This window comes from Bombina bombina, chromosome 7 (assembly GCF_027579735.1).
Source record: "Bombina bombina isolate aBomBom1 chromosome 7, aBomBom1.pri, whole genome shotgun sequence".
In the NCBI taxonomy this organism is placed as follows: Eukaryota; Metazoa; Chordata; class Amphibia; order Anura; family Bombinatoridae; genus Bombina; species Bombina bombina.
Window position 1 is genome coordinate 130113276 of NC_069505.1, and position 22972 is coordinate 130136247.

At 43.0% G+C, this 22972-nt stretch overlaps 1 protein-coding gene across 4 annotated transcripts in view; it reads left to right on the forward strand.

Annotated features, from left to right (window-relative positions):
- Positions 1 to 22972, forward strand: part of DGKZ (diacylglycerol kinase zeta) — an 821282-nt gene that overhangs the window by 633578 nt on the left and 164732 nt on the right. For all 4 annotated transcript variants that reach the window (XM_053720300.1, XM_053720299.1, XM_053720298.1 and 1 more), the window contains one exon: positions 6056 to 6125. In XM_053720300.1, the coding sequence (XP_053576275.1) occupies positions 6056 to 6125 (70 nt within the window). The remainder of the gene's footprint in view (positions 1 to 6055; positions 6126 to 22972) is intronic.

The following is a 22972-nucleotide window of genomic DNA, read 5'->3' on the forward strand; positions in this document are numbered from 1 at the left end:
CCACGGCGTCATCCTTACTTGTGGGATATTCTCTTCCCCAACAGGAAATGGCAAAGAGTCCCAGCAAAGCTGGTCACATGATCCCTCCTAGGCTCCGCCCACCCCAGTCATTCTCTTTGCCGTTGCACAGGCAACATCTCCACGGAGATGGTTAAGAGTTTTTTGGTGTTTAAATGTAGTTTTATTCTTCTATCAAGTGTTTGTTATTTTAAAATAGTGCTGGTATTTACTCTGAAACAGAAAAGGATGAAGATTTCTGTTTGTAAGAGGAAGATGATTTTAGCAGACAGTAACTAAAATCGATTGCTGTTTCCACACAGGACTGTTGATGAAGTAACTTCAGTTGGGGGAAACAGTTAGCAGACTTTTCTGCTTAAGGTATGACTAGCCATATTTCTAACAAGACCATGTAATGCTGGAAGGCTGTCATTTCCCCTCATTTTCTTAGTTAAACATAAAAGAATAAAGGGCTTCAAAAAGGGCTTAAAAACTGGTAGACATTTTTCTGGGCTAAAACGATTGCTTTACTAGGCATATTATGCAGATTCTAACTAATAATTGGTATTATAATCTTGGGGAACGTTTAGAAAAACGGCAGGCACTGTGTTGGACACCTTTTTCAGATGGGGGCCTTTCTAGTTTTAGACAGAGCCTCATTTTCGCGCCATTAATGCGCAGTTGTTTTTGGAGAGCAAGGCATGCAGATGCATGTGTCAGGAGCTAAGAATCACTGAAAAAGCTTATAGAAGGCGTCATTTGGTATCGTATTCCCCTCTGGGCTTGGTTGGGTCTCAGCAAAGCATATAGCTGGGACTGTATGGGGTTAAATGTAAAAACGGCTCCGGTTCCGTTAATTTAAGGGTTAAAGCTCTGAAATTTGGTGTGCAATACTTTTAATGCTTTAAGACACTGTGGTGAAATTTTGGTGAATTTTGAACAATTCCTTCATACTTTTTCACATATTCAGTAATAAAGTGTTTTCAGTTTGAAATTTAAAGTGACAGTAACGGTTTTATTTTAAAACGTTTTTTGTGCTTTGTTGACAAGTTTAAGCCTGTTTAACATGTCTGTACCATCAGATAAGCTATGTTCTATATGTATGAAAGCCAATGTGTCTCCCCATTTAAATTTATGTGATAATTGTGCCATAGTGTCCAAACAAAGTAAGGACAGTAATGCCACAGATAATGATATTGCCCAAGATGATTCCTCAAATGAGGGGAGTAAACATGATACTACATCATCCCCTACTGTGTCTACACCAGTTATGCCCACACAGGAGGCCCCTAGTACATCTAGTGCGCCTATACTTATTACCATGCAACAATTAACGGCTGTAATGGATAACTCCATAGCAAATCTTTTATCCAAAATGCCTACTTATCAGAGAAAGCGCGATTGCTCTGTTTTAAACACTGAAGAGCAAGAGGACGCTGATGATAACTGTTCTGACATACCCTCACATCAATCTCAAGGGGCCATGAGGGAGGTTTTGTCTGATGGAGAAATTTCAGATTCAGGAAAAATTTCTCATCAATCTGAACCTGATGTTGTGACATTTAAATTTAAATTAGAACATCTCCGCGCACTGCTTAAGGAGGTGTTATCTACTCTGGATGATTGTGACAATTTGGTCATTACAGAGAAATTATGTAAGATGGACAAGTTCCTAGAGGTTCCGGTGCCCCCCGACGCTTTTCCTATACCCAAGCGGGTGGCGGACATAGTAAATAAACAGTGGGAAAGGCCCGGCATACCTTTTGTTCCCCCCCCCTATATTTAAGAAATTATTTCCTATAGTCGACCCCAGAAAGGACTTATGGCAGACAGTCCCCAAGGTCGAGGGGGCGGTTTCTACTCTAAACAAACGCACTACTATTCCTATCGAAGATAGTTGTGCTTTCAAAGATCCTATGGATAAGAAATTAGAGGGTTTGCTTAAAAAGATTTTTGTACAGCAAGGTTACCTTCTACAACCAATTTCATGCATTGTTCCTGTCACTACGGCAGCGTGTTTCTGGTTCGAGGAACTAGAAAAATCGCTCAGTAAAGAATCTTCGTATGAGGAGGTTATGGACAGAGTTCAAGCACTTAAATTGGCTAACTCTTTTGTTTTAGATGCCGCTTTGCAATTAGCTAGATTAGCGGCGAAAAATTCAGGGTTTGCTATCGTGGCGCGCAGAGCGCTTTGGCTAAAGTCTTGGTCAGCGGATGTGTCTTCCAAGACAAAATTACTTAACATTCCTTTCAAAGGTAAAACATTATTTGGTCCTGATTTGAAAGAGATTATTTCAGATATCACTGGGGGAAAGGGCCACGCCCTCCTACAGGATAGGTCTTTTAAGGCTAAAAATAAGCCTAATTTTCGTCCCTTTCGCAGAAACGGACCAGTCTCTAATTCTGTATCCTCTAAGCAAGAGGGTAATACTTCACAACCCAAACCAGCCTGGAAACCAATGCAAGGCTGGAACAAGGGTAAGCAGGCCAAGAAGCCTACCACTGCTACCAAAACAGCATGAAGGGATAGCCCCCGATCCGGGACCGGATCTAGTGGGGGGCAGACTTTCTCTCTTTGCTCAGGCTTGGGCAAGAGATGTTCAGGATCCTTGGGCGCTAGAAATAGTTTCTCAAGGTTATCTCCTGGAATTCAAGGAACTACCCCCAAGGGGAAGGTTCCACAGGTCTCAATTATCTTCAAACCAAATAAAGAGACAGGCATTCTTACATTGTGTAGAAGACCTGTTAAAGATGGGAGTGATACATCCAGTTCCAATAAGAGAACAAGGAATGGGATTTTATTCCAATCTGTTCATAGTTCCCAAAAAAGAGGGAACATTCAGACCAATTTTGGATCTAAAGATCCTAAACACATTTCTCAGGGTACCATCGTTCAAAATGGAAACTATTCGAACGATCCTACCTACTATCCAGGAAAATCAATTTATGACTACCGTGGATTTAAAGGATGCGTACCTACATATTCCTATCCACAAGGAACATCGTCAGTTCCTAAGGTTCGCTTTTCTGGACAAGCATTACCAGTTTGTGGCACTTCCATTCGGATTAGCCACTGCTCCAAGGATTTTCACAAAGGTACTAGGGTCCCTTCTAGCGGTTCTAAGACCAAGGGGCATTGCAGTAGTACCTTACTTGGACGACATCCTGATTCAAGCATCGTCCATGTCAAAAGCAAAGGCTCATACGGACATCGTCCTAGCCTTTCTCAGATCTCACGGATGGAAGGTGAACAAAGAAAAAAGTTCTCTGTCCCCGTCAACAAGAGTTCCCTTCTTGGGAACAATAATAGATTCCTTAGAAATGAGGATTTTTCTGACAGAGGTCAGAAAATCAAAACTTCTAAGCTCTTGTCAAGTACTTCATTCTGTTCCTCGTCCTTCCATAGCGCAGTGCATGGAAGTAATAGGATTGATGGTTGCAACAATGGACATAGTTCCTTTTGCACGAATTCATCTAAGACCATTACAACTGTGCATGCTCAGACAGTGGAATGGGGATTATACAGACTTGTCTCCGACGATTCAAGTAGATCAAAAGACCAGAGATTCACTCCGTTGGTGGCTGACCCTGGACAATCTGTCACAGGGAATGAGCTTCCGCAGACCAGAGTGGGTCATTGTCACGACCGACGCCAGCCTAGTGGGCTGGGGCGCGGTCTGGGAATCCCTGAAAGCTCAGGGTCTATGGTCTCGGGAAGAGTCTCTTCTCCCGATAAACATTCTGGAACTGAGAGCGATATTCAATGCTCTCAGAGCTTGGCCTCAACTAGCAAAGGCCAAATTCATAAGGTTTCAGTCAGACAACATGACGACCGTTGCATATATCAATCATCAGGGGGGAACAAGGAGTTCCCTGGCGATGAAAGAAGTGACCAAGATAATTCAATGGGCGGAGGATCACTCCTGCCACTTGTCTGCGATCCACATCCCAGGAGTGGAAAATTGGGAAGCGGATTTTCTGAGTCGTCAGACATTCCATCCGGGGGAGTGGGAACTTCATCCGGAAATCTTTGCCCAAATAACTCAATTATGGGGCATTCCAGACATGGATCTGATGGCGTCTCGTCAGAACTTCAAGGTTCCTTGCTACGGGTCCAGATCCAGGGATCCCAAGGCGACTCTAGTAGATGCACTAGTAGCACCTTGGACCTTCAACCTAGTTTATGTATTCCCACCGTTTCCTCTCATCCCCAGGCTGGTAGCCAGGATCAATCAGGAGAGGGCCTTGGTGATCTTGATAGCAGCTGCGTGGCCACGCAGGACTTGGTATGCAGACCTGGTGAATATGTCATCGGCTCCACCATGGAAGCTACCTTTGAAAAAAGGACCTTCTTGTTCAGGGTCCATTCGAACATCCGAATCTGGTTTCCCTCCAACTGACGGCTTGGAGATTGAACGCTTGATTTTATCAAAGCGTGGGTTTTCAGATTCTGTAATAGATACTCTGATTCAGGCTAGAAAGCCTGTAACTAGAAAAATTTACCATAAAATATGGAAAAAATATATCTGTTGGTGTGAATCTAAAGGATTCCCATGGAACAAGATAAAAATTCCTAAGATTCTATCCTTTCTACAAGAAGGTTTGGAGAAAGGATTATCTGCAAGTTCTCTGAAGGGACAGATCTCTGCTTTATCTGTTTTACTTCACAAAATACTGGCAGCTGTGCCAGATGTTCAAGCATTTGTTCAGGCTCTGGTTAGGATCAAGCCTGTTTACAGACCTTTGACTCCTCCCTGGAGTCTAAATCTAGTTCTTTCAGTTCTTCAAGGGGTTCCGTTTGAACCCTTACATTCCGTAGATATTAAGTTATTATCTTGGAAAGTTTTGTTTTTGGTTGCAATTTCTTCTGCTAGAAGAGTTTCAGAGTTATCTGCTCTGCAGTGTTCTCCGCCCTATCTGGTGTTCCATGCAGATAAGGTGGTTTTGCGTACTAAGCCTGGTTTTCTTCCGAAAGTTGTTTCCAACAAAAATATTAACCAGGAGATAGTTGTACCTTCTTTGTGTCCGAATCCAGTTTCAAAGAAGGAACGTTTGTTGCACAATTTGGACGTAGTCCGTGCTCTAAAATTCTATTTAGAGGCTACTAAAGATTTCAGACAAACATCTTCCTTGTTTGTTGTTTATTCTGGTAAAAGGAGAGGTCAAAAAGCGACTTCTACCTCTCTTTCCTTTTGGCTTAAAAGCATTATCCGATTGGCTTATGAGACTGCTGGACGGCAGCCTCCTGAACGAATCACAGCTCACTCCACTAGGGCTGTGGCTTCCACATGGGCCTTCAAGAACGAGGCTTCTGTTGACCAGATATGTAAGGCAGCGACTTGGTCTTCACTGCACACCTTTGCCAAATTTTACAAATTTGATACTTTTGCTTCTTCGGAGGCTATTTTTGGGAGAAAGGTTTTGCAAGCCGTGGTGCCTTCCATTTAGGTGACCTGATTTGCTCCCTCCCTTCATCCGTGTCCTAAAGCTTTGGTATTGGTTCCCACAAGTAAGGATGACGCCGTGGACCGGACACACCAATGTTGGAGAAAACAGAATTTATGCTTACCTGATAAATTACTTTCTCCAACGGTGTGTCCGGTCCACGGCCCGCCCTGGTTTTTTAATCAGGTCTGATGAATTATTTTCTCTAACTACAGTCACCACGGTATCATATGGTTTCTCCTATATATATTTCCTCCTGTCCGTCGGTCGAATGACTGGGGTGGGCGGAGCCTAGGAGGGATCATGTGACCAGCTTTGCTGGGACTCTTTGCCATTTCCTGTTGGGGAAGAGAATATCCCACAAGTAAGGATGACGCCGTGGACCGGACACACCGTTGGAGAAAGTAATTTATCAGGTAAGCATAAATTCTGTTTTTTATAGAAAACATTTTGTAGTGAATTAAGAGCACAATTATATTGAATAAAAACGAGACACACATACCCTTATATTGCTTTTCTGTGTTGCTTTTTTATGTTTTCATTTATCCATTTTTTGTGTTCTGTACAAATATAAAACATAATAAAAATCATATTATGGTGTCATGTTTTGCAGGAGGATGGAACATCAAAACCACCAACTGTCTCATCACAAAAACTGTCTCCAAAGTGGTGCTTCTTAGACTGTGAGTAATCACTTAGTAATGTATATTCTTAGTAGTAGAATTAAAGGCAAACGGAAGTCATTTTTCTTTGTTTCATATGAAAAAGAGCAAAACAGAATTTAATCATTTTTATACTTCTTTGCCTGAATAAAAAAACTTACTTGGCTAGGCTTGCACAAGTGTAGCCCTACTGACCGAGAGAGCTGCGGTAGTTGTATCTGTCAAACAATTAGTATTAGATGTAAGTGTCTTACTGACACTACTGTATTCGTTTTAACTTAAATGTGAACAGTATTTACTTCTCATTTTTCAGGCTAAAAAAGTCAATAGGTTTAAAGGAACATTGTAGTACACAAATGACACACCATGGATGACACAAAGCCTGTTGCTTTTTCTACAGCCCAGCTACTCAGGGGTTAAAAAGAAGGTTCCTAGCCACAAGTCCCTTTACTTCTTTTAACCTGGCCTATTTCTCCAACATTGGTGTGTCCGGTCCACAGCGTCATCCTTACTTGTGGGAATATTCTCTTCCCCAACAGGAAATGGCAAAGAGCACAGCAAAAGCTGCCCATATAGCCCCTCCTCTGGCTCCGCCCCCCAGTCATTCTCTTTGCCGCTCTGAACAAGTAGCATCTCCACGGAGATGGTGAAGAGTACGTGGTGTTAGTTGTAGTTTTTTATTCTGCTATCAAGAGTTTGTTATTTTAAAATAGTGCCAGTTTGTACTATTTACTCTAAAACAGAAAAGGATGAAGAGTTCTGTTTAAAAGAGGAGTATGATTTTAGCAGCAGTAACTAAAATCAATTGCTGTTCCCATACAGGACTGTTGAGCCCAGAGAACTTCAGTTGGGGGGAACAGTTTGCAGACTTTTCTGCTCAAGGTATAACTAGTCCATTTTCTAACAAGACTTAGTAATGCTAGAAGACTGTCATTTTCCCTCTTTGGGATTGGCAAGCCATTTTCTTAGACTCATAACAGAATGAAGGCTTATTAATGGGCTATATACTGGTTGACACTATTGTGGGCTAAATCGATTGCTTATTCGATATTTATATGTGGTTTGAAGTGTTTTAAAACTTGAGAATAATTTGGTAACGTTTTTAAGCGCCAGGCAGTCGTTTAGACACCTTTCCCAGTCAGGAAGGGCCTTTCACTCTAGTAGGCAGAGCCTAATTTTCGCGCCTTAATTGCGCAGTTTCTTTTGGATGCAGTGCATGCAGCTTCATGTGAGAGGGTCTGGTGGCCATTAAAAACGTTCCTGGAAGGCTTATTTCTGTGGCGAATAACCCCCAAGGACAGGTGAAGCCGCAGCAAACGCTGTGGCTGGGACTGTAGTGGGTTTAAAATTGTTAATTGATAAAACAGCTCCGGTTTCCTCATTTAAGGGGTTACAAACTTGAAAATTGGGGTGCAATACTTTTAAAGCATTAAGACACTAGGGTGCAAATTTGGTAAAGATCGGATATTTCCTTCATAGTTTTTCACACATTCAGAAATAAAGTGTGCTCTGTTTAACATTTAAAGAGACAGTAACGGTTTTGTTTAAAAACGGTTTTATTGCATTAATAGCCTGTATAAGCCTGTCTAACATGTCTGTACCTTCAGATAGAACATGTTCTGTATGTATGGAGGCCAAGGTGGTCCCCCCTTCAAATGTATGTGATAATTGTGCCATGGCGTCCAGACAAAGTAAGGACAGTACTGTCACATTTAATAAGGTTGCCCAAGATGATTCCTCAAATGAAGGTAGTGGGGGTAGTTCACCATCCTCTCCTTCTGTGTCAATACCAGTTATGCCCGCGCAGGCGACTCCTAGTACATCTAGCACGCCAATGCTTGTTACTATGCAACAATTAACGGCAGTAATGGATAATTCTATAGCTAATATTTTATCCAAAATGCCAGCATTTCAAAGAAAGCGTGATTGCTCAGTTTTAAATACAGTAGAGCAAGAGTGCGCTGACGATAATTTATCTGTCATACCCTCACACCAGTCAGAATTGGCAGTGAGGGAGGGTTTGTCGGAGGGAGAAATTTCTGATTCAGGAAGAGTTTCTCAACAGGCAGAACCTGATGTTGTGACGTTTAAATTTAAGTTAGAGCATCTCCGCGCCTTACTTAAGGAGGTACTAACTACTCTGGATGATTGTGACTCTTTGGTCATCCCAGAAAAATTGTGCAAAATGGACAAATTCCTAGAGGTCCCTGTGCACCCTGATGCCTTTCCGATACCTAAAAGGGTGGCGGACATAGTGACTAAGGAGTGGGAGAAACCAGGCATACCTTTTGTCCCACCTCCTATATTTAAGAAAATGTTCCCCATGGTCGACCCAAGGAAGGACGCATGGCAAACAGTCCCTAAGGTTGAGGGGGCAGTTTCTACGCTGGCCAAACGCACGACTATTCCCATTGAGGACAATTGTGCTTTCAAAGATCCTATGGATAAAAAATTGGAGGGTTTGCTTAAAAAGATTTTTGTTCAGCAAGGTTTCCTCCTCCAACCAATTTCGTGCATTATTCCTGTCACTACGGCGGCGTGTTTTTGGTTCGATGAACTAGAAAAGTCGCTCAATAAGGAGACTTCATATGAGGAAGTCATGGACAGAATTCACGCACTTAAGTTAGCTAATTCCTTTATTTTAGATGCCGCTTTGCAATTGGCGAGGTTAGCGGCGAAAAATTCGGGGTTTACAATTGTGGCGCGCAGAGCGCTCTGGCTAAAGTCTTGGTCGGCGGATGTATCTTCCAAGACAAAATTGCTTAATATTCCTTTCAAAGGTAAGACCCTTTTTGGGCCAGAATTGAAGGAGATTATTTCAGACATCACTGGGGGAAAGGGCCATGCCCTCCCACAGGATAGGCCTTTTAAGGCTAAGAATAAGTCCAATTTTCGTTCCTTTCGTAACTTCAGGAACGGACTGTCTCCTAACTCTGCAGCCTCTAGACAAGAGGGTAACGCTTCCCAGGCTAAGCCAGCTTGGAAACCAATGCAAGGCTGGAACAAGGGTAAACAGGCCAAGAAGCCTGCTGCTACCAAGACAGCATGAAGGGGTAGCCCCCGATCCGGGACCGGATCTAGTAGGGGGCAGACTTTCTCTCTTTGCTCAGGCTTGGGCAAGAGATGTTCCGGATCCCTGGGTGCTAGAAATAGTCTCTCAGGGTTAACTTCTAGAATTCAAGGAACTTCCTCCAAGGGGAAGGTTCCACATGTCTCGCTTATCTTCAGACCAGATAAAGAGACAGGCATTCTTACATTGCGTAGGAGACCTATTAAAGATGGGAGTGATACACCCAGTTCCAACAGCGGAACAAGGTCAGGGGTTTTACTCAAACCTGTTTGTAGTTCCCAAAAAAGAGGGAACTTTCAGACCAATTCTAGATTTAAAAATTCTAAACAAATTCCTCAGAGTTCCATCGTTCAAAATGGAAACCATTCGAACGATTTTACCGACAATCCAGGAGGGTCAATATATGACTACCATGGATTTAAAGGATGCGTACCTACATATTCCTATCCACAAAGATCATCATCAGTTCCTAAGGTTCGCCTTTCTGGACAAACATTACCAGTTCGTGGCTCTTCCGTTCGGTTTAGCCACTGCTCCCAGAATCTTCACAAAGGTGCTAGGGTCCCTTCTAGCGGTTCTAAGACCGAGGGGCATTGCAGTGGCACCTTACCTAGACGACATTCTAATCCAAGCGTCGTCCCTTTCCAGATCAAAGGCTCATGCAGACATTGTATTAGCCTTTCTCAGGTCTCACGGGTGGAAGGTGAACGTGGAAAAGAGTTCCCTGTCCCCGTCTACAAGAGTTCCCTTTCTGGGAACAATAATAGATTCTGTAGAAATGAAGATCTTTCTGACAGAGGTCAGAAAATTAAAGCTTCTAAAGGCTTGTCAAGTTCTTCATTCTATTCCTCAGCCTTCCATAGCTCAGTGCATGGAAGTAATAGGTCTAATGGTGGCAGCAATGGACGTGGTTCCTTTTGCTCGAATTCATCTAAGACCATTGCAACTGTGCATGCTCAGACAGTGGAATGGGGATTATGCAGACTTGTCTCCCTAGATTCAAGTAGACCAGTTAACCAGAGATTCACTCCGTTGGTGGTTGACTCAGGATCACCTGTCTCAGGGACTGAGTTTCCGCAGACCAGAGTGGGTCATTGTCACGACCGACGCCAGTCTATTAGGCTGGGGCGCGTTCTGGGACTCCCTGAAAGCTCAGGGTTTATGGTCTCGGGAAGAGTCTCTTCTCCCGATAAACATCCTGGAACTGAGAGCGATATTCAATGCGCTCCGAGCTTGGCCTCAACTAGCGAAGGCCGGATTCATAAGATTCCAGTCGGACAACATGACGACTGTAGCTTACATCAACCATCAGGGAGGAACAAAGAGTTCCTTGGCGATGAGAGAGGTATCCAAGATCATAAAATGGGCGGAGGATCACTCCTGCCATCTATCTGCAATTCACATCCCAGGAGTAGACAACTGGGAGGCGGATTATTTGAGTCGTCAGACTTTCCATCCGGCGGAGTGGGAACTCCACCCGGAGGTCTTTGCCCAGTTAACTCAATTATGGGGCATTCCAGACATGGATCTGATGGCGTCTCGTCAGAACTTCAAGGTTCCTTGCTACGGGTCCAGATCCAGGGATCCCAAGGCGACTCTAGTGGATGCATTAGTGGCGCCTTGGTCGTTCAACCTAGCTTATGTGTTTCCACCGTTTCCTCTCCTTCCCAGGCTCGTAGCCAGAATCAAACAGGAGAAGGCCTCGGTGATTCTGATAGCTCCTGCGTGGCCACGCAGGACTTGGTATGCGGACCTGGTGAATATGTCATCGGCTCTACCTTGGAAGCTACCTTTGAGACAGGATCTTCTAGTACAAGGTCCATTTGAACATCCAAATCTAGTTTCTCTGCAGCTGACTGCTTGGAAATTGAACGCTTGATTTTATCCAAGCGTGGGTTTTCAAATTCAGTGATAGATACTCTGGTCCAAGCCAGAAGACCTGTGACTAGAAAGATTTACCATAAAATATGGAAAAAATATATCTGTTGGTGTGAATCCAAGGGATTCTCCTGGAGTAAAATTAAAATTCCTAAGATTCTTTTCTTTCTCCAAGAGGGTTTGGATAAAGGGTTGTCAGCGAGTTCTCTAAAGGACAGATTTCTGCTTTATCTGTTTTGTTACACAAACGCCTGGCAGCTGTGCCAGATGTACAAGCTTTTGTACAGGCTTTGGTCAGAATCAAGCCTGTTTACAGACCCATGACTCCTCCTTGGAGTCTAAATTTAGTTCTTTCAGTTCTTCAAGGGGTTCCGTTTGAACCTTTACATTCCATAGATATCAAGTTACTATCTTGGAAAGTTCTGTTTTTGGTTGCTATTTCTTCTGCTAGAAGAGTTTCTGAATTATCTGCTTTGCAGTGTGATCCACCCTATCTGGTGTTCCATTCAGATAAGGTCGTTTTGCGTACCAAACCTGGTTTTCTTCCAAAAGTAGTTTCCAACAAGAATATTAACCAGGAAATAGTTGTTCCTTCTCTGTGTCCGAATCCAGTTTCAAAGAAGGAACGTTTGTTACACAATTTAGATGTGGTCCGCGCTTTAAAGTTCTATTTAGACGCAACAAAGGATTTCAGACAAACTTCATCTTTGTTTGTCGTTTACTCTGGTAAGAGGAGAGGACAAAAAGCTACTGCTACCTCTCTTTCTTTCTGGCTGAAAAGCATCATCTGATTGGCTTATGAGACTGCCGGACGGCAGCCTCCTGAACGAATCACAGCTCACTCTACTAGGGCTGTGGCTTCCACATGGGCCTTCAAGAACGAGGCTTCTGTTGATCAGATATGTAAGGCAGCGACTTGGTCTTCTCTGCACACTTTTGCCAAATTTTACAAATTCTATACTTATGCTTCTTCGGAGGCTATTTTTGGGAGAAAGGTTTTGCAAGCCGTGGTGCCTTCCGTTTAGGTAACCTGATTTGCTTCCTCCCTTCATCCGTGTCCTAAAGCTTTGGTATTGGTTCCCACAAGTAAGGATGACGACGTGGACCGGACACACCAATGTTGGAGAAAACAGAATTTATGCTTACCTGATAAATTTCTTTCTCCAACGGTGTGTCCGGTCCACGGCCCGCCCTGGTTTTTTAATCAGGTTTGAAAAATGTATTTCTCTATACACTACAGTCACCACGGCACCCTATAGTTTCTCCTTTTTTTCTCCTAACCGTCGGTTGAATGACTGGGGGGCGGAGCCAGAGGAGGGGCTATATGGGCAGCTTTTGCTGTGCTCTTTGCCATTTCCTGTTGGAGAAGAGAATATTCCCTCAAGTAAGGATGACGCCGTGGACCGGACACACAGTTGGAGAAAGACATTTATCAGGTAAGCATAAATTCTGTTTTTAACCTTTTGGTAATGTAAAGCAAACGCTAGCCAGATCCTCTCACAGAAGCGCTCTTGTGAAGGCATTTTTCTAGCCGCCTGGATGTTTTACTAAACCCACAATGCCCCTACCTGTCCTGGCTACACTACCTTATGAGCACCTGGTAAATACAAAATGGCTTGTTGCCCCTATCTTTCACCTAGTGGGTTCCTGAACAAGAGCGTTCAAATGATACTCCCTCTAGAAGCCAAGTGCTTCACCATAAAAGTTACTGGATATAAAAGGGGGCAGGAGTTATTGCTATGTCTGGGAAAGGCCAGGGAATTCCCAGTGAGATCTGGACACAAGGGAGGAAAGCAGGGGACAATATGTAATTGGTTTTTACATGTTTATATTTCACATCTTGTATTATATAAAAACCCTATGGGGCTCCGTATGGAGCTTGAGGGCCAGTGTCTGAAGCCTGCAGGCTCGCCAGAAACAACAGTTATGAAGAAGCGGTCTAAAGACCGCTGCTCCATAACCTGTCCGCCTGCTCTGAGGAGGCGGATAGACATCGCTGCAATTCAACCCGATTGAATATGATCGGGTTGATTGACATCCCCTGCTAGCTGCTGATTGGCCACAAATCTGTAGGGGGCGGCGTTGCACCAGCAGTTCAAAAGAGCTGTTGGTGCAATGCTGAATGCTGAGAGCGTATTGCTCTCCGCATTCAGCGAGGTCTGTCGGACATGATCCGCAATGTCGGATCATGTCCGACAGGCCTTTCATAAATAGGCTCCTATGTCTTGACCAGTAAAGTAAGTTACTCTCTACTACACTAAGCCTTGTCTGGTGTTTGAATGGGAGGGAAAGACCCTCTTTCACAGCAAAGCTTAAAGGGACATTGTACACTAGATTTTTCTTTGCATACATGTTTTGTAGATGATCCATTTATTTAACCCATCTGGTAGTGTTTTTATAAAAATGTTTAATTTTGCTTATTTGTTAAGAACATTGTGCTGATTTTCAGACTGCTAACCAAGCCCCACAGTGCCAAACATATACTGATGACTCTTCCTGGCTCCTGTTTATGTTATTTGTCTTTTCATATGCAAGGAAAAGGGGGAGGTGGTGAGTGTCTGCTCTTTTTGTTTACCCACCCCCTTTTAGTGGGTGTCCCAGTCGACCTCATTAACACTGCTAAACTGGGAGCTTTTAAGTAACTTATAAAAGGTTTGATACTGGATTTTTAGATCAGTATCTGTGCATATTCTTCTTTATAGAAGTGTCTATTACATGCAGTTATATGAAAATTGTTGTATACTTTGCCTTTAATCACTGTGGATAGAGCTTCTAGCTGAGTAGCACGTCCAAAAGCAGAAATGCAGGTCCCTGGAGGTTTCTGGTGACACATGGAGAAGGGTGTACAGCACATCAGGGTCCAAGCTCCTTGGTCTGGTCACAGTGAAACTTTGTAGTTAACACCTGTAAAAGGGATACACACTAAAAGTCCTGCTTGCAGGATTGCAGCTCCCTGCGGTGATTGATGTAGTCATGTGAATGCTGCTGCCGTTTGGCTCACCAGCTGTTTCCTGCTTAGATACCATAGTTTTTTGCATCTACAGAGTAGGAATTTTACCTGTGCATTTAACCCCTTTTGTGCAGGTTACAAACATGGGTGATTAGTGCAAAAATGTCATTCTCTGATGAATTATAGCTTGTGTATGTGGTATGTTCAAAGCGCCTGAATAGGCAAGGTGTTATATATTAGAATCTACAGTATGTCTCTGGTGGTACGATGAAAGGGCTGATGGTTAATTCAAAGTAGTTAGTGAGTATGATAGAGTGAACTAGTCTAGTATGGATACATACCATTGGTTGTAAGCAAATTATCATATGTAATAAATAATTTATCTCTTTTATAATTATCTATCATACTCACTAACTACTTTGAATTAACCATCAGCCCTTTCATCATACCACCAGAGACATAGATTCTAATATATAACACCTTGCCTATTCAGGCGCTTTGAACATACCACACACACACTTCTATTCATCCATTGGCTAGCTAGGTAGCCTCTGTTCAAAGCCACACGTAATAGTGGGTCCGGGCGCTGTATCTGCACACACCTGAATTATAGCTTGTCATTTTACCTCTAATAATGGATGATAAAAACAATTAAGTAAATATCTATTTAAGTAGACTTTCTATCCTGGATAAGATTAGAAATGACATTTTTTAGGAAAAACGTTTCTCTGTTTCTCTTATGATATCATAATCAGTACTGGTTAACTTCAGTCACACCTGAAATAAGTACAAGCTTTCAAGATGTCTCCTCGTGACACTCTTTATAACCCATTTTCTGCTGGCTTGAGTGCGTGGGCTTAAGCACGGGATTTTATTTATGTACAGATAGAGAGGTATTATGATCCCCTCTGTTTGGATTGTTGGCTCAGCTGCTACTTGACTTCTCTCGGGACTGCCTGTAGCAGTATGGGCCCTAACAATTAGGCTACCCAGTATGTAGGCTGTGGCTTTGCTATCTGTAACACATCTTTTCTCCTACATTGGTGTGTCCGGTCCACGGCTTCATCCTTACTTGTGGGAATATTCTCTTCCCTAACAGGAAATGGCAAAGAGAGCACAGCAAAAGCTGCCCATATAGCTCCCCTTTGGCTCCGCCCCCCAGTCATTCTCTTTGCCGCTCTGAACAAGTAGCATCTCCACGGGGATGGTAAAGAGTATGTGGTGTTAGTTGTAGTTTTATTTCTTCTATCAAGAGTTTGTTATTTTAAAATAGTGCCGGTTTGTACTATTTACTCTACAACAGAAAGTGATGAAGAGTTCTGTTAAAAGAGGAGTATGATTTTAGCAACAGTAACTAAAATCCATTGCTGTTCCCACGCAGGACTGTTGAAACCAGAGAACTTCAGTTGGGGGGAACAGTTTGCAGACTTTTCTGCTCCAGGTATGACTATTCTTTTTTCTAACAAGACATAGTAATGCTAGAAGACTGTCATTTCTCTTGTTAAGTGTATCCAGTCCACGGATCATCCATTACTTGTGGGATATTCTCCTTCCCAACAGGAAGTTGCAAGAGGATCACCCACAGCAGAGCTGCTATATAGCTCCTCCCCTAACTGTCATATCCAGTCATTCTCTTGCAAGCCTCAACCAAGATGGAGGTCGTAAGAGGAGTGTGGTGTTTTATACTTAGTTTATTCTTCAATCAAAAGTTTGTTATTTTTAAATGGTACCGGAGTGTACTGTTTATCTCAGGCAGTATTTAGAAGAAGAATCTGCCTGCGTTTTCTATGATCTTAGCAGAAGTAACTAAGATCCATGGCTGTTCTCACATATCCGGAGGAGTGAGGTAACTTCAGAGAGGGAATGGCGTGCATTTTATCCAGCAATAAGGTATGTGCAGTTAATATATTTCTAGGGATGGAATTTGCTAGAAAATGCTGCTGATACTGAACTAATGTAAGTAAAGCCTTAAATGCAGTGAGAGCTACTGGTATCAGGCTTATTAATAGAGATACATACTCTTATAAAAATGTAATATAAAACGTTTGCTGGCATGTTTAATCGATTTTATATACGTTTGGTGATAATACTTATTGGGGCCTAGTTTTTTTCCACATGGCTGGCTTGAATTTTGCCTAGTAACAGTTTCCTGACTTTCCACTGTTGTAATATGAGTGGGAGGGGTTTTTTTGTGCAGCAAAAATTACAGACACAGACATCCAGCTTCTTCCTGCATGATCCAGGATATCTCTGGAGGGCTCAAAAGGCTTCAAAGTCGTTTTTGAGGGAGGTAACAAGCCACAGTAGAGCTGTGGCAGTTGTTGTGACTATTTTAAAAACAAACAAACAACGTTTTTGTCAGTTATTATTCTGTGTTTGGTATTAAGGGGTTAATCATCCATTTGCAAGTGGATGCAATGCTCTGCTAACTTGTTACATACACTGTAAAAATTTTGTTAGTGTAACTGCCTTTTTTCACTGTTATTTCAAATTTTGGCCAAAATTTGTGTTTCTTAAAGGTGCAGTAACGTTTTTTATATTGCTTGTAAACTTGTTTAAAGTGTTTTCCAAGCTTGCTAGTCTCATTGCTAGTCTGTTTAAACATGTCTGACACAGAGGAAACTACTTGTTCATTATGTTTGAAAGCCATAGTGGAGCCCCATAGGAGAATGTGTACTAAATGTATTGATTTCACCTTAAACAGTAAAGATCAGTCTTTAACTATAAAAGAAATATCACCAGAAGATTCTGACGAAGGGGAAGTTATGCCGACTAACTCTCCCCACGTGTCAGACCCTTTGCCTCCCGCTCAGGGGATGCACGCTAATATGGCGCCAATTGCATCAGGGACGCCCATAGCGATTACCTTGCAGGACATGGCTGCAATCATGAATAATACCCTGTCAGAGGTATTATCCAGGTTGCCTGAATTAAGAGGCAAGCGCGATTGCTCTGGGGTTAGGAGAAATACAGAGCGCGCAGATGCTGTAAGGGCCATGTCTGATACTGCGTCACAATATGCAGATCATGAGGACGGAGAGCTTCAGTCTGTGGGTGACGTCTCTGATTCGGGGAAACCTGATTCAGAGATTTCTAATTTTAAATTTAAGCTTGAGAACCTCCGTGTATTGCTTGGGGAGGTATTAGCTGCTCTGAATGACTGTAACACAGTTGCAGTACCAGAGAAATTGTGTAGGCTGGATAAATACTATGCGGTGCCGGTGTGTACTGATGTTTTTCCTATACCTAAAAGGCTTACAGAAATTATTAGCAAGGAGTGGGATAGACCGGGTGTGTCCGGTCCACGGCGTCATCCTTACTTGTGGGATATTCTCTTCCCCAACAGGAAATGGCAAAGAGTCCCAGCAAAGCTGGTCACATGATCCCTCCTAGGCTCCGCCTACCCCAGTCATTCTCTTTGCCGTTGCACAGGCAACATCTCCACGGAGATGGTTAAGAGTTTTTTGGTGTTTAAATGTAGTTTTTATTCTTCTATCAAGTGTTTGTTATTTTAAAATAGTGCTGGTATGTACTATTTACTCTGAAACAGAAAAGGATGAAGATTTCTGTTTGTAAGAGGAAGATGATTTTAGCAGACAATAACTAAAATCGATTGCTGTTTCCACACAGGACTGTTGAGATGAAGTAACTTCAGTTGGGGGGAACAGTTAGCAGACTTTTCTGCTTAAGGTATGACTAGCCATATTTCTAACAAGACCATGTAATGCTGGAAGGCTGTCATTTCCCCTCATGGGGACCGGTAAGCCATTTTCTTAGTCAAACATAAAAGAATAAAGGGCTTAAAAAAGGGCTTAAAAACTGGTAGACATTTTTATGGGCTAAAACGATTGCTTTATTGGGGCATATTATACAGATTCTAGCTAATAATTGGCATTATAATCTTGGGGAACGTTTAAAAAACGGCAGGCACTGTGTTGGACACCTTTTTTAGTCTGGGGGCCTTTCTAGTTATAGACTGAGCCTCATTTTCGCGCCATTACTGCGCAGTTGTTTTTGGAGAGCAAGGCATGCAGATGCATGTGTGAGGATCTAAGAATCACTAAAAAAAGCTTCTAGAAGGCGTCATTTGGTATCGTATTCCCCTCTGGGCTTGGTTGGGTCTCAGCAAAGCATATAGCTGGGACTGTATAGGGGTTAAATTTAAAAACGGCTCCGGTTCCGTTATTTTAAGGGTTAAAGCTCTGAAATTTTGTGTGCAATACTTTTAATTCTTTAAGACACTGTGGTGAAATTTTGGTAATTTTTGAACAATTCCTTCATACTTTTTCACATATTCAGTAATAAAGTGTTTTCAGTTTGAAATTTAAAGTGACAGTAACGGTTTTATTTTAAAACGTTTTTTGTGCTTTGTTGACAAGTTTAAGCCTGTTTAACATGTCTGTACCATCAGATAAGCTATGTTCTATATGTATGAAAGCCAATGTGTCTCCCCATTTAAATTTATGTGATAATTGTGCCATAGTGTCCAAACAAAGTAAGGACAGTAATGTCACAGATAATGATATTGCCCAAGATGATTCCTCAAATGAGGGGAGTAAACATGATACTACATCATCCCCTACTGTGTCTACACCAGTTTTGACCACACAGGAGGCCCCTAGTACATCTAGTGCGCCAATACTTATTACCATGCAACAATTAACGGCTGTAATGGATAACTCCATAGCAAATCTTTTATCCAAAATGCCTACTTATCAGAGAAAGCGCGATTGCTCTGTTTTAAACACTGAAGAGCAAGAGGGCGCTGATGATAACTGTTCTGACATACCCTCACACCAATCTCAAGGGGCCATGAGGGAGGTTTTGTCTGATGGAGAAATCTCAGATTCAGGAAAAATTTCTCATCAAGCTGAACCTGATGTTGTGACATTTAAATTTAAATTAGAACATCTCCGCGCACTGCTTAAGGAGGTGTTATCTACTCTGGATGATTGTGACAATTTGGTCATTCCAGAGAAATTATGTAAGATGGACAAGTTCCTAGAGGTTCCGGTGCCCCCCGACGTTTTTCCTATACCCAAGCGGGTGGCGGACATAGTAAATAAAGAGTGGGAAAAGCCCGGCATACCTTTTGTCCCCCCCCCCTATATTTAAGAAATTATTTCCTATAGTCGACCCCAGAAAGGACTTATGGCAGACAGTCCCCAAGGTCGAGGGAGCGGTTTCTACTCTAAACAAACGCACTACTATTCCTATCGAAGATAGTTGTGCTTTCAAAGATCCTATGGATAAAAAATTAGAGGGTTTGCTTAAAAAGATTTTTGTACAGCAAGGTTACCTTCTACAACCAATTTCATGCATTGTTCCTGTCACTACGGCAGCGTGTTTCTGGTTCGAGGAACTAGAAAAGTCGCTCAGTAAAGAATCTTCGTATGAGGAGGTTATGGACAGAGTTCAAGCACTTAAATTGGCTAACTCTTTTGTTTTAGACGCCGCTTTGCAATTAGCTAGATTAGCGGCGAAAAATTCAGGGTTTGCTATCGTGGCGCGCAGAGCGCTTTGGCTAAAGTCTTGGTCAGCGGATGTGTCTTCCAAGACAAAATTGCTTAACATTCCTTTCAAAGGTAAAACATTATTTGGACCAGATTTGAAAGAGATTATTTCAGACATCACTGGGGGAAAGGGCCACGCCCTCCCACAGGATAGGTCTTTTAAGGCTAAAAATAAGCCTAATTTTCGTCCCTTTCGCAGAAACGGACCAGCCTCTAATTCTGCATCCTCTAAGCAAGAGGGTAATACTTCACAACCCAAACCAGCCTGGAAACCAATGCAAGGCTGGAACAAGGGTAAGCAGGCCAAGAAGCCTACCACTGCTACCAAAACAGCATGAAGGGATAGCCCCCGATCCGGGACCGGATCTAGTGGGGGGCAGACTCTCTCTCTTTGCTCAGGCTTGGGCAAGAGATGTTCAGGATCCTTGGGCGCTAGAAATAGTTTCTCAAGGTTATCTCCTGGAATTCAAGGAACTACCCCCAAGGGGAAGGTTCCACAGGTCTCACTTATCTTCAAACCAAATAAAGAGACAGGCATTCTTACATTGTGTAGAAGACCTGTTAAAGATGGGAGTGATACATCCAGTTCCAATAAGAGAACAAGGAATGGGATTTTATTCCAATCTGTTCATAGTTCCCAAAAAAGAGGGAACATTCAGACCAATTTTGGATCTGAAGATCCTAAACAAATTTCTCAGGGTACCATCGTTCAAAATGGAAACTATTCGAACGATCCTACCCACCATCCAGGAAAGTCAATTTATGACTACCGTGGATTTAAAGGATGCGTACCTACATATTCCTATCCACAAGGAACATCATCAGTTCCTAAGGTTCGCTTTTTCTGGACAAGCATTACCAGTTTGTGGCACTTCCATTCGGATTAGCCACTGCTCCAAGGATTTTCACAAAGGTACTAGGGTCCCTTCTAGCGGTTCTAAGACCAAGGGGCATTGCAGTAGTACCTTACTTGGACGACATCCTAATTCAAGCGTCGTCCCTGTCAAAAGCAAAGGCTCATACGGACATCGTCCTAGCCTTTCTCAGATCTCACGGATGGAAGGTGAACAAAGAAAAAAGTTCTCTGTCCCCGTCTACAAGAGTTCCCTTCTTGGGAACAATAATAGATTCCTTAGAAATGAGGATTTTTCTGACAGAGGTCAGAAAATCAAAACTTCTAAGCTCTTGTCAAGTACTTCATTCTGTTCCTCGTCCTTCCATAGCGCAGTGCATGGAAGTAATAGGATTGATGGTTGCAACAATGGACATAGTTCCTTTTGCACGAATTCATCTAAGACCATTACAACTGTGCATGCTCAGACAGTGGAATGGGGATTATACAGACTTGTCTCCGATGATTCAAGTAGATCAAAAGACCAGAGATTCACTCCGTTGGTGGCTGACCCTGGACAATCTGTCACAGGGAATGAGCTTCCGCAGACCAGAGTGGGTCATTGTCACGACCGACGCCAGTCTAGTGGGCTGGGGCGCGGTCTGGGAATCCCTGAAAGCTCAGGGTCTATGGTCTCGGGAAGAGTCTCTTCTCCCGATAAACATTCTGGAACTGAGAGCGATATTCAATGCTCTCAGAGCTTGGCCTCAACTAGCAAAGGCCAAATTCATAAGGTTTCAATCAGACAACATGACGACCGTCGCATATATCACTCATCAGGGGGGAACAAGGAGTTCCCTGGCGATGAAAGAAGTGACCAAGATAATTCAATGGGCGGAGGATCACTCCTGCCACTTGTCTGCGATCCACATCCCAGGAGTGGAAAATTGGGAAGCGGATTTTCTGAGTCGTCAGACATTCCATCCGGGGGAGTGGGAACTCCATCCGGAAATCTTTGCCCAAATAACTCAATTATGGGGCATTCCAGACATGGATCTGATGGCGTCTCGTCAGAACTTCAAGGTTCCTTGCTACGGGTCCAGATCCAGAGATCCCAAGGCGTCTCTAGTAGATGCACTAGTAGTACCTTGGACCTTCAACCTAGCTTATGTATTCCCACCGTTTCCTCTCATTCCCAGGCTGGTAGCCAGGATCAATCAGGAGAGGGCCTCAGTGATCTTGATAGCTCCTGCGTGGCCACGCAGGACTTGGTATGCAGACCTGGTGAATATGTCATCGGCTCCACCATGGAAGCTACCTTTGAGACAGGACCTTCTTGTTCAGGGTCCATTCGAACATCCGAATCTGACCATGCAGATAAGGTGGTTTTGCGTACTAAGCCTGGTTTTCTTCCGAAAGTTGTTTCTAACAAAAATATTAACCAGGAGATAGTTGTACCTTCTTTGTGTCCGAATACAGTTTCAAAGAAGGAACATTTGTTACACAATTTGGACGTAGTCCGTGCTCTAAAATTCTATTTAGAGGCTACTAAAGATTTCAGACAAACATCTTCCTTGTTTGTTGTTTATTCTGGTAAAAGGAGAGGTCAAAAAGCGACTTCTACCTCTCTTTCCTTTTGGCTTAAAAGCATTATCCGATTGGCTTATGAGACTGCCGGACGGCAGCCTCCCGAAAGAATCACAGCTCACTCCACTAGGGCTGTGGCTTCCACATGGGCCTTCAAGAACGAGGCTTCTGTTGACCAGATATGTAAGGCAGCGACTTGGTCTTCACTGCACACTTTTGCCAAATTTTTCAAATTTTATACTTTTGCTTCTTCGGAGGCTATTTTTGGGAGAAAGGTTTTGCAAGCTGTGGTTCCTTCTGTTTAGGTGACCTGATTTGCTCCCTCCCTTCATCCGTGTCCTAAAGCTTTGGTATTGGTTCCCACAAGTAAGGATGACGCCGTGGACCGGACACACCAATGTTGGAGAAAACAGAATTTATGCTTACCTGATAAATTACTTTCTCCAACGGTGTGTCCGGTCCACGGCCCGCCCTGGTTTTTTAATCAGGTCTGATGAATTATTTTCTCTAACTACAGTCACCACGGTATCATATGGTTTCTCCTATATATATTTCCTCCTGTCCGTCGGTCGAATGACTGGGGTGGGCGGAGCCTAGGAGGGATCATGTGACCAGCTTTGCTGGGACTCTTTGCCATTTCCTGTTGGGGAAGAGAATATCCCACAAGTAAGGATGACGCCGTGGACCGGACACACCGTTGGAGAAAGTAATTTATCAGGTAAGCATAAATTCTGTTTTTCCCCACCTCCTATATTTAGAAAAATGTTTCCAATAGACGCCACTACACGGGACTTATGGCAGACGGTCCCTAAGGTGGAGGGAGCAGTTTCTACTTTAGCAAAGCGTACCACTATCCCGGTTGAGGACAGTTGTGCTTTTTCAGATCCAATGGATAAAAAATTGGAGGGTTACCTTAAGAAAATGTTTATTCAACAAGGTTTTATTTTACAGCCCCTTGCATGCATAGCACCTGTCACGGCCGCAGCGAATTCTGGTTTGAGGCCCTGGAAGAGGCCATCCATACAGCTCCATTGACTG